The following is a 12,090-nucleotide window of genomic DNA, read 5'->3' on the forward strand; positions in this document are numbered from 1 at the left end:
TAAAACATAATAAGGAAAGGTTAAAAATAAACAGACAAATATATACCATCTAAGCACTAACCAAAAGAAAGCCATGTGGCTATATTAATAGTAAACCAAAAATAAGGGGGGAGGGGGTAAGAATTAACAGAACTAAGTAGAGTTACTTCATAATGATGAAGGTTTCAGTTTACCTAGAAGCTTTAATAACTCTAAGTACATATTCACATTTTCTGTTATTGTTTAACTTGCTCTCTTGTTTACATTTTTAACTGAATGCTCTCTTCTCAATTTCATGCTATCAGCAAATTTTAAAAATTATTTTCTTCATAATCTTTCAAGCTGATTTCTTATATAAAGTGAATTCCTTATTAACAATAATCTTTATAGCAGTTTATGTGTGCTTACTAGTTACTTTTGTTATCAGTTTTCTCTATTTTTGTTCTATTTTGACTAAGTAATAAGGGTATTGGCCAGTAGGTGAGAAAGATATTGGATACTAAATTATATAAATACCATACATTAAGTTATGTTACTATAAATGGTGTAGTTTACAGAGCTGTCTTGTATTTCTTATGTTCTTGAATTTCTGTTAGAAGAATAATCTACCGATAGAAGGAAGAGTAGCCATGTATTTTAATTCCATATAACAATGTATAAGATATTACTACACATCTTATTACATATCTTTATACACAGTATCCATTCCCTTCCATTTGTTGATTCAAGAAACATCGCCCTGGCCGGTTTGGCTCAGCGGTTGGAGCGTTGGCCTGCGGTACAGAGAGACCCGGGTTCGGTTCCCGCTAAGGGCACGTACCTCGGTTGCAGTTTGTCCCCGGCCCTGGTTGGTCGTGTGGGTGGCAGCAACTCGATGTGTCCCTTCACATCGATGTTTCTCTCTCTCTCTCTCTTCCTCTCTCTCCCTCCCGCTCTATCCTCGGGTGAGGATAAAAAAAAAGAAACATCTACTGGGTGTCCAGTCTTTGATAAGCAGTATTATCAAAAATATAAGAAAACTGTATTAGTCTTACTGAACACAATAATAAATTTGACTTACCCTTTTGTTTCTTTCCTAAAGACATCCAAACATTTAATTCAATTTCTTATGATGGGGGAGTAGGGGAGCATTTCCCAAAGGGACACAAGTGTCATTTTAATTATAAAATAAATTAATGAAAATCTTTATATTTTTCAGGATGAGAGAGACCCAGAGAAAGAAGATGAACTGGAAATGAAAAGAGGTCTTTTATACAGAGACTATGCCTATGACAGTGACCCCGAGTATTGGTAGGAACTTGGTTAATTCTTTGTATACAGATCTTTCTCATAATTGATACAAAAATAACCTGCCTCTTAATCATCTAGATTTGTGGGGAATTTAGACTCAAATTAGCAATTATTATTTTTTATATAAAAACAATTTTTTTGTTATTCATCCAAGGATATTTTTTCCATTGATTTTATTTTATTTCATTTTTTAAGAGAGAGTGGAAGGGAGGGCAGGAGAGAGAGAGAGAGAGAAACATTGATGTGAAAGAGGCACATTGATTGGTTGCCTCCCACACGCACCCCAGCCAGTGCCAGGGATCGAACCCATGACTCCTCGATGCATGGGCCGTTGCGGTAACCACTGAGCAACACCTGCCAGAGCTTAAAATATTTATGTAAAATCCTATTAAGATATTTTAATGTTCCATTAAAGAAGATTTTTCAATGAAAACAAATATAGTCAAATAATGGTGATGTTTTCAATCTACTTAAGATTTTTAGTCTGTTTGGCTCCCTGCAAATCCACCTATCCGGGCTTATTTCAGGCTTTATTACATATTCATGCTGTCTGTCCTGTGTCTGCCACACTGAGTATGAAATTAATTAGGAAGCAATCTCTTACCAAGGGGTTATTAAGTGACCTTTAATACTTTGGTATTTGGGAGCTGGCTTGGGGAAAGAATCTACTACCCCTGTAGACTTCCTTCTCCGTTTCCTACATGCCTTCTCATGCCTTCTATGCCTTCTCATGCCTTCTATGCCTTCTCATGCCTTCTCATGCCTTCTCATGCCTTCTATGCCTTCTCATGCCTCTCTTTACAAAAATGTGGACATTTGCTGTTGTAGTCTTGCCAGTTCTCAGGACCCTGGGATGCTCTTTCTTCCTTTCAGCACCTCCTGTGTGTGTCTCAGATTTCTTCAGTCTCCTGTCGTCACTCTCCTACTTGAGCATTAGTCCTAATTACAGAGCAGGCATCAGTATTGCTTCAGTAGATGGGAGTTGGCCACAAAATGAGATAAGTGAGGATAAAATAGTTTGAAGTTCATGTTTAGAATATGAGTCGGCCTTGGAGTAATTTAAATTTGGGCTGTATATTTTTAAATAGCACAGGATTGAGTATAATTTTCAACTTTTCTCCATTGATCACTCTCTGATTAATTTGATGAATTTACTAAGATGTAATAAATAGCCAAAAAACTATCTTTAGTATTAACAAATGGGAGAACTAATCTAAATCGTACATAGACTTAAAATCTCTTGAATAATTAAGAATAAGCCTTCATTTTTAAGTGAGAAAATGTTGCTCGATTTTAATTTTAATTCATTGGAGCTTGTATAATTAACTCAAGTATCATAAAGTCCTTTTTAATTAAGTATTTAAGATTTAGTTTTTAAAAGATTTTTGTCCAGAAGGTATATCGATATTCAGAAAATTTGGGCTGCTGCATATTTAAGTGATTTTTTTTCAAAGTAAAAATTGTAGTTTAGGGGTCTAGCAAAGTTTCTGGTGATTAGAAAAGGGAAGTGTTGTATTCATCTTTACTTTTTAAATGTATATTCCTCTATTTAATATCACAAACTCATAACACATACAAAAAAAAAAAAAGTCACTCAAGTAAAAAGGCCCTGTCACAACGGATAGACAGGAAGCATCTATACTGAATCAAATAAACCTCCCGCTTTAAAACAGTTCGTGCCCGACCTGTGTGGCTCAGTGGCTGAGTGCTGACCCATGCACCAAGAGGTTGCTCGTTCGATTCCCAGTCAGGGCACAGGCCCAGGTTGTAGGCCCGATTCCCAGTGGGGGGCATGCAGGAGGTGGCCAGTTGATGTTCTCTCTCATTGATGTTTCCATCTCTCTTTCCCTCTCCCTTCCTCTCTCTCTCAAATCAATAAAGAAAACTAAAAATAAATAAAACAGGTTTTGCTAGCTCCATCAGGAATTTGAGCAAGGCTGTTGCAAAAAAGAATAGTAGTAGTAACAGAAAAGAAAAAAAATTCCCTGCACTGAAGCAGTGCATCCGTGGATTATCTTTAAAAACAAAAATATGGCTCTGGCCAGTTTGGCTCAGTGGTTAGAGTGTTGGCCTGCGAACCGATGGGTTTCGGGTTCGATTCTAGTCAGGGGCATGTACCTCAGTTGTGGCTCATCCCCGGCCCCGGTTGGGATCGTGCGGGAGGCAACTAGTCGATGTGTCTCTCTCATGTCAATGTTTCTCTCTCCCTCCTTCCCAGTCTACCTCATCATAAATGTAAAAATATCCTTGGGTGAGGATTAAAAAAAAAAAACAGAAATATGCCTTGGTAATTAGATTAGCTTACTTAATATTGATGCCTGGTATCCGAAGAGTATCAGGACATGGCCAGTGTGCAACTTGAAGCCCTGTAAAGAACACGAGTAGGCAACCAGAATGGTCTTACGGTTTTATGACATTCTCATAAATAAGCAGGCAATTATGGTCTTGATTCGATATTCTTAGGTAGGTAGACTGCTAACTAGATGATGACATAGGACAGATTATTAGCAGCAACCTGAAGTTAGCTTTGAAAGCCATAATAAATAGTATTTCATGATACTAAGCTCAAACTGCAATTGCTTTAGTGATAACTGCTTTTAGGAATAAAAAATATGTTGTTTTTATTTATTTATGAAACTACTCTGAAGTATTCTGGCTATTCTCCATATTATGTCAGTTTTATGGCTAGTATTTATTTGTTGTTATTGTTGTTTTGTTCTTTTACTGAAAGAATGGGAGGGAATTCAGGATAGGATAATAAAAACAAATGGGATGTTTGTTCTCTATGGCCATGATAATGATAATGAGTTTAACCTGCATCGGTGAAACCAAAGAGACAACTTAAAATACAAATTTAAAATACTGTATTTGAGTGTTCATGTAAAGACAACTTGTCCTTTTTACCTAGATATACACTAAAAATAAAATTTAGGTTAAGGAGACTGTAACCTTTTAAAAAATTTTTTAAATTGAATTACTTGGGGAGACATTAGTAAAATTATATAGATTTCAGGCATACAATTTTATAATATATCATCTGTATATTGTATCTTGATTCAGCCTTCCATCACAGTAGAAATTCTTCTGTGTTCTCCCATTGTAAGATCCCTATTCCCTTTAGAATAAAATTCTCTGACTCTTAGCAGTTAAATCTTACTTTATTCGTACCTCTGCAGATACATCTGGTATTATCATGACAATCTAGACTGTTTTGTACCTTGGTTCTATTACAATATGATACCTGGAATAACCCATGTCTTCTTGTTCATCTAGTGAATGCCTACTCATTCTTTTGGACTAAGTTCTAGTTACTCCTTCCTCTTAGATACCTTTTATGACCTCGACAGACTATTAGGCATTTTCTCCTTTATCCTGCGACTTCCTCTCATATGTATAATTTCAATAGCAGAATGTATTTCACAGTGATAACTATTTTATTATATGTCTGTCTTGCCTCCTCCTGTTAACTGTGAGCTCCTTGAAGGCACAGATGTTTTACTCATCTTTGTTTTTTGACTGCCCATCAAGGTCTCTGAATTGTACTAGGAGTTCAATTTTTTTTTTAAAAGTTCAAATGTTATAATTAGGTCCTTTATTAATAATGATCAATTGTATTGCTGCAACTCTAAGGCATTACTTAAGTAAATTCATTTTATGATCGTGATATTTAATAACATTTCTAGATAAGGAATCAACAATGGCATTAATAATGAAAGGTGTTAGACCTTATGTGTTGTCAGTGGCTCATTTCTACGCATTCTTTCTCAGGGAAGGGAAATAAACACCCTGTAAGTAAGCCATAAATAATCCATCTTTAGTAAATTCATTTGAATAGACTTCTCTTCATGTTTACTGTATAGTTGCTGTTAATTAATAAAATAAGGTAAATAGCAACATGCATTTTTTCCCTAAGCTTTTAAAAAATTTTCTGTAGAAAGCTACGCCTCTAGAGTGCTTTCTATAGTGTAGTTCCTAGACCATCAGCATCAACATCAGTATCATCTTAGCACTAGTTAGAAATTCAAATTCTCGGACCCCTCAGACATGCTCAATTAGTAATTCTATAGTTGAGGCTCAGTAATCTGAGCTGTACTAAGCTTTCCAGATAACTCTAATGCATATATTAAAGTTTGAGAACTACTGCTATAGTTCATCAATAAATTTTGATTATCTTTAATATTTTTTGACATTTTCATCTTATGGTATCTTTAAAGATACCAAACGCCTTTTAGATTTTATTAGACCATAATATAACGTCTTCCTATCTTTTGTCCTGAACTCAAAGACTTTGGATACCTGTCTTACAACTTCCATCCGTCCATCCATCCAACCACCCACCCATTATGTATAGATCATACATTATATTCTCAGTGCTGTTCTATGTGTTCTGTCAATCAAAGGGGGATTCATAGGTATGGGTTACGTTCTATTTATTAAGCCAGATAGTGAGTAAATTGTTATTTATTTTTAATTTTAATTATTATTATTATTTAGGATAAACAAACCTTAAACTATTCTTTTGTTACCCTTGATAAACTTTATGTTAAATTTTTAAATTTACTTCCACGAGCCATGGCAGTAGTCTCTCAACTTCCTGATTACTTTGCTGGAATGGGATTCAGCCTCATACTTCCCAGCAGTATTAACTAGATCCTGTCACACTTTCTTACACTTGGTACCACTTTTTTCATCTCAGAAAAGTTTGAAAATAATATGATTTCTGGGATAACAAAGGTATTTTAAAACATGATTCTCATTATTTTTATTTTTTCCATTCAGTTTTACAGAGGTAATTAAAATAATTTCTAATAATGTCAGCATAACCTTTAAAGTTTTTCAAAAGGCCTTAGTCAAGTCTCAATGCTACAGCTTTGATATAGTTACCATATTTTTTTCATTAGCTTTGCTCAAGAAGTAGTCTAGCCAACTGAATATAATTTATTTCATACCATTCCTCACCATGCCTAACTCCTGTTGTCACTTAAAACCGTTTTTGGGGGCCAAGGGATTTGAGTCAAGTGGTAAAGAAACCACACACACACACACACATTTCCACACGTTCTTTGTATCTCTGCAAACATTCTGCCAGCCCGAATCCTGCACTGACCCTGTTCCCTCACACTGCTTTAGAAGGCCCATGTGCTGTGTCTGCTGACTTTTGTTTATTTGTTGTTTTGCAGCAAGTCACACAGTACTATTTCACAAACACAGACTGGTCCCTATCTCCCTGCTGCCCACAGTCGTCAACTTGACTGCATGCTAATGCCAGATAATCATGTCCTTGTCTGAACTCTGTATTTTATTTAGTCACCAAACTAGTTCTACTACAATAAACCTACTCAAGAGAAACTTGATTCTAACACACCATTACCAAACTCTCAGAAAAGTAACTTTAAAAATCACTGTGTAGGTTTTTCCAAGGTTGTAAACCAAGTTCCTAATACCTATAATAAATTATTATATTTAATGTTATCAAGGCACAATTTTGTTACTGCCTTGGTTTTATTAGCCGACTTTTTTTTTCATGTCTCAAAGCTGCCTTAAAATACCACCTTTACAGCTTGCAATGAATAAATAAAATTCAGAAAGTGTTTTAGCTTTCTTGTTTACAGTACCTGTCTGTTAACAAGAGCTAAAATGGCCAAAATAGACATTCTAATGCTTTTAGATCTTGAAAAATCTGGCAGGGAATTTATTTCTATTTAAAATTACAAACTAAGTTTAGTAAACAGCATTGTGGTTCTGTGGCGAGAATTAGGGAATTGGTTCAGCCTGGAAGTCTGAACAGCTGAACAGAGGTGCACGCAGAATGGGCTCTGAGACCGCCCTTGGGCAGGAAGGTGCAAACAGGATCAGGACCCTAAAAACAGTATTTACCCCCACACCTGGACTCACTGGCTCTCTGGTTAACGGACTATGAACATACTGAGTCAGTTCTGATTTTCCATTATTGGGTGTATCAAAAGTTTAAAATGTGTGTACGGTTCTATTGCACGCATATACCCCAGTGTGATTTGTCTGTTCTGACGTGAGCGGATATTCAGGCTGCTTCCAGTTCTTGGTTCTGTACAGAGAGTGTTATTATGAACACTTTTTACATGTTACACTTGTGCAAGAATTGTGCTGAGGTGTCTAGAAGTTGAACTGCCAGGATAAAGTTGCATCTTTAAGCTTACTGGGACATGCCAAACTATTTTCCAAAGTGAGTGCATAAATGTTTTCACTTGACATTGATACTGTGTCAAGCTCTGGAAATAATAACACAGCCACTCCATGCCCTTTCTCGTGGTCACTTTTATTGTGTTCAGGTAGTAAGACTGACTTCAGGCCAAATAGCAAATCCATGTATATACAACTCCAACAGTTTCTGTTTCACAGTTGACAATAGAGGTACCATCGTGGGACTGATAAGTTAGGGAAGAAACTATGTGAAGTGATATTCCAAATACATGAAGGAAATATTTATAGCATGTACTAGTCAGGACATATATTTTATATGACAGAAACTTTATAATCTCTAACATGCCTGAGAGGTCTTATATCTAACAAGTGCTTAATCTATTGAAGTGGGTCAATTATTTATTTTAAAAAATAAAACACTTAATCTTTGAAAAAGTCAACGTTTTATTTCTAGTAGGTGATGTGTGCGGTAAGCCCAGAACTTAATGTCAGTACTATCAAGCCTTCAGAGAGAGTTGCCTTTTCTTCCCTATTCCCATCGCATCTGCCTCATAATTTCCCATCTGTTCTCTTTTTTTCCTTTAAACTCTCAGGATTACAGTGGATCCCTGTCACTCCAAATACACACTTTTCTGCATTTTTTCCTGTTTTCCAAAGGCGGTTCATATTCAGTGTAGTTTCCGCTGCTCCCTGAGGGTAACAGCAGCGTGGCCAGGAGAAGGGCCTTCGAGCAGACAGGGACCCTTTCCCCTCCGCCGCCTGCCAGCTGAGCCGGGGGAAGTCACCTCACAGCACCGAGCCCGTTTCCAGTTACTAACTCGGGGGTCATAGGTTAATATGTAAATGTATAAAATGCCTAATAGTTCAGTGCCTCAAAATGAAACTTCTGTGTGCAAGGTAAGAACTGTACTATGCACCTTACACACACTGTCTTTAATCTTTAAGACAGTACTGCAAAAACACGGCAAAGGAGGCCGAGACCCCGGCCCATTGAGGGAGTCGCCCAGGCCCGCCTGTGAAGCGCTGGGTGCAGGTCGGCGGAGCGCACCATCCGCGCTGCCCGTCACCGTCCGTTCTCCGACTCCTTTTCCTCTCTCACACACAGTTTTCGTTTGATCGTTTTGTCGCTGTTTTCATGCAAATAGCATCACTCTTTGAAGGCACAGGCCTCATTGTCTTTTGTTTCTCGGTTCAAATAGAGTGCGCACACCGTCAGCGCGTGGTGCAGGAGCCTGCCTCGCACTTGGTATCGCCCTTGTTGTAACCTCCTGTATCCTTTTTTGTAGCTCGTTCCAGCGGCCACATGGCACTTTCCACGTGGATGATGGCGAATACTGGTCCTCCAGGGCAGGCTCTTACAAAGGGAAATCCCACCGGCCCATCTTCGAGAACAGCATGGACAAGATGTACAGGAACTTATACAAAAAGGCCTGTTCTTCTGTTTCTCATACACAGGAAAGCTTCTGAGACCGCCCACGATAAACTGTATGAGTGCCTGTGCCAACCTCTCAATGAAAACGTTTGATGTGATCAGTATCTGCACTCCTTTCTTACACAGGTGGCTCACTGAGTACACTAGTTAGACCTGAATAGTTGATTACTTCAAACGGTAAATCGTCATCGGCAAGCCTTTTCTATCTCAGAAAAGAGGGCTGTGTTTCATAGGTCACCGCTCTGCCGCCTAGTCACACGGCCCATGTGACTCTGGGGAGCGGGAGGTCAGTGGGCCTCATGTCACGTCTACAAATCCAGGAACAGGTTCTCTCTAAACACCTCCTGCCTTAATCACCTTGTCATTTTCTTTTCAAATACTCAACTGGTTACCTTGTCTGAGTAAGATTTAATTCATATCACTCCCTTTTCTTGGTAATGAGCAAAAAGATATACTATTTAGTATATTTCCCAAGAGTTGAAATCCTGTTTTAACTGGTATTTTCTACTTTTTCCTCCTTAGAAAAGACTATTTGTATTTCTCCACTCACTCCCTCTTCTCTGAAAGAACTTTCTAAGTTGCCTAAAATGCACAACAGTTACCTAGAATAGCAGAGACCATGTTGGACCCAACATGTGAACAACTTATTTTTAAAGGTAGAATTCTTTGCCTGATTCCTTCTAGGGTCTTTGGTGCAAACAGAATCAGAAAATAACCATTGTTAGTAAGCATGTAGACACTCTAAGGGGGGGGAGGGGGGGGCGTCATATTGTAATTTAATCTATTTAAAGCTTTATAGTTACGAAATGGCCCAAGAAAGTGGTATCCTTACTTTAAAGGACACTTGGGACCAAAAAGGGAGTAAAATGTCATAGCGGAACTCTGTAGTGGGCTCAGGAAAGTCTGTTGGTTGATAAAATTAGCTCCTTTCCCGGCCCTGAAACACACCTGTGAGCCCAGTGACATTTTGAAGACAGAAGAAATCAGTGACCTCACATTCCCCAGAGCGTGAGTGGAGGGAACGCAGAGAAGAGGTAAACTTGCTTACAAGCTTGGAGTTGACGCCAAGGTAATGTTTTCTTATTGACTCTGTCCTTGGTTAATTCATAGCTATGATTTAAAAAGGAAAAAAAAATGAACTTGAACTTCATTTAAATTTAAATTAACTTGTAAAAGTGGGTGACTTATTTTTGTATTAGGAGAAAATATAATACTTGCAACCTAATAGGACTTTTTCACTTCAATGTTGTTTTAGCATGGCAGTCTGTGATGTATCAGAAAATGCGTCAGAGGATCCAGGTGTCCTAGGCTCCAGTCCCACCTCTGCCGTTTTGCAGCAGAGTCTTCAATTCTGTGGTCCTTTGTTTCATCAGCTTTCACAGGAAGAGAATGGAATAGATCAGCTTTTCTCAGAACATATTCTGTGGACCACCGTTTCAGGAGGTGGTTGTAGAAATGGAAATACAAGTATTTCTTTGGTCATATTAGTTTAGGAAAATGCATTATATTTTCTCTCCCCCAGCCTACAGTCATAGGCAGGATGAAGGAGTGAAAGGGGAGGCTGTTAATGCTGGATCAGCAGTTGCAAAGTGGGGCTGTCCTGTTGAAACGAGGACACACACGGTCATCCCAGGCACAGCAAACGCTAGCGCAGTAGAGGCGCTAAGAAGTCTCGGCACCAGCCTGTCATGCTCTAGCGTCCAGGAGAGAGTCCTGCACTTGTTGGCGCTCACTAAATATTTACTGAAGTAACCCAGAACTCCGGAGCTTTAAACAAAATGAAGCGTGTGACAGTATCTGTTCGGCCGTCTCTCCGCGCGCCTTCTTTCTCGGCCCCCCACACGCCTCTCACGGTCGTCCTCAGGCCCGCGGGGACCCCAGCTGGGGAGAGGCGGGCTGCTGCCTCTGGCTTCAGGTTATAGAACGATGTTTGTACAACAAGCTTTTGAAGGTCAACATTGAATTAATGCTTTAAAAAAAGCCTGTCCTCAGTGAGACTTAGGTATGTTGTTGTTGTTTTCTGTGTGCGGAAACAAATGAAAAACTTCTCCCTTTAAAAGTTGCTGCTTGTTGAAAAAAACAAATATGAACTTCAAAGAAAATGTTTTGCTATCATAGAAAATCTCCCACGTGAATAAGTACCACAGAAATTATTTATTGTGCCAATATCTGCCATTGGCTCTGACTAAGGCCACAAAAAGGGGTTCTTCAGAAAGTGGTATTCTCTAGGACATGTCCTGTGCCTCTGTGAAGCCCGGTGCAGAGGCTCAGGTATGTAGCATCTTTGCTAAGTGTCCGGTCATTTTCATTCCCTTGGGGAAGGAGTGGTCTTTATTGCTATCCCTAATTATTCCTGTGAATTCTTAGGTTGTATTATCTTTAAAAGGTAAAGCCTTTAAGTACTAATAGTTGTCTTTTCTCCTTGATAGAAGCGAAAGGTGCAGTTTATTCTTTTAGCCATTTTTTCTATATTTTTCACAGTCGTATAGTAGTTATTGGACTTAATATGAAAGATACATGGGCCTTCTTTCTTTTAATGTACTTTTACCTTTAGGTAAGAAAAATTGGTATTTTATAAAAGGAACGTATCAATTCAATAAGAAAAAAATAAATCATTAGACTGAGTCCTTCCTGGTTTCACTACTATTTATATAACCTCGTTAAGTCATTTATTCTTCTTGGAGCTCAGTTTTCTTAACTATAAGTTGATGGAGCTATTTTAGAATGATCTTTAAATGTTTCAGCATTTCTATAATTGTATAATTGATTAATGTGAAAGATCAGGAAGTTCTAGGAAGCAAAGTTATGTTGAACATTTGTGCGCAAGTTTCTGTGAGGAGACAGATATTCAAGAAAGTGCATTTTGCTATATTTCTGTGGATCCCCCCACAAAAGCACTGAACATGAGTTAGGAAGATAAGTCAGGTTCCTGAACTCTAGGGGCTTACCTTCACTATTGATGGAGGGCCAGGGAAATGAAATTATAGTATAATTGGCTTTCCTTATTTCTACTCCATCATATTCTGTGTAGGCTTTTCTACACGGAATATATTTCTTCATTTTTGTATCATCTTTTTAGCCCCAGCACCATGGTCTGGGCCTATCTTTTTTTTTATTTATTATTTTTTTTAAAGAGGGAGAGAGAGATAGAAACATAGATGAGAGAACATTGATCAACTGCCTCCCTAATGTGGGTCGAGCCCACAGCC

The 12,090-nt window shown here is 38.2% G+C and overlaps 1 protein-coding gene across 2 annotated transcripts in view; it reads left to right on the forward strand.

Moving 5' to 3' along the window:
- Positions 1 to 8,998, forward strand: part of SPATA6 (spermatogenesis associated 6) — a 102,842-nt gene extending 93,844 nt beyond the window's left edge. The window contains exons 12-13 of one of the 2 annotated variants that reach the window (XM_036256528.1): positions 1,178 to 1,269; positions 8,736 to 8,998. In XM_036256528.1, the coding sequence (XP_036112421.1) occupies positions 1,178 to 1,269; positions 8,736 to 8,916 (273 nt within the window). In that variant the 3' untranslated portion in view covers positions 8,917 to 8,998. The remainder of the gene's footprint in view (positions 1 to 1,177; positions 1,270 to 8,735) is intronic. The other variant, XM_036256530.1, reaches the window with a different exon arrangement.
- The last annotated feature ends 3,092 nt before the right edge of the window (positions 8,999 to 12,090 follow it).

This window comes from Molossus molossus, unplaced genomic scaffold (genome assembly GCF_014108415.1).
Source record: "Molossus molossus isolate mMolMol1 unplaced genomic scaffold, mMolMol1.p scaffold_m16_p_12, whole genome shotgun sequence".
In the NCBI taxonomy this organism is placed as follows: Eukaryota; Metazoa; Chordata; class Mammalia; order Chiroptera; family Molossidae; genus Molossus; species Molossus molossus.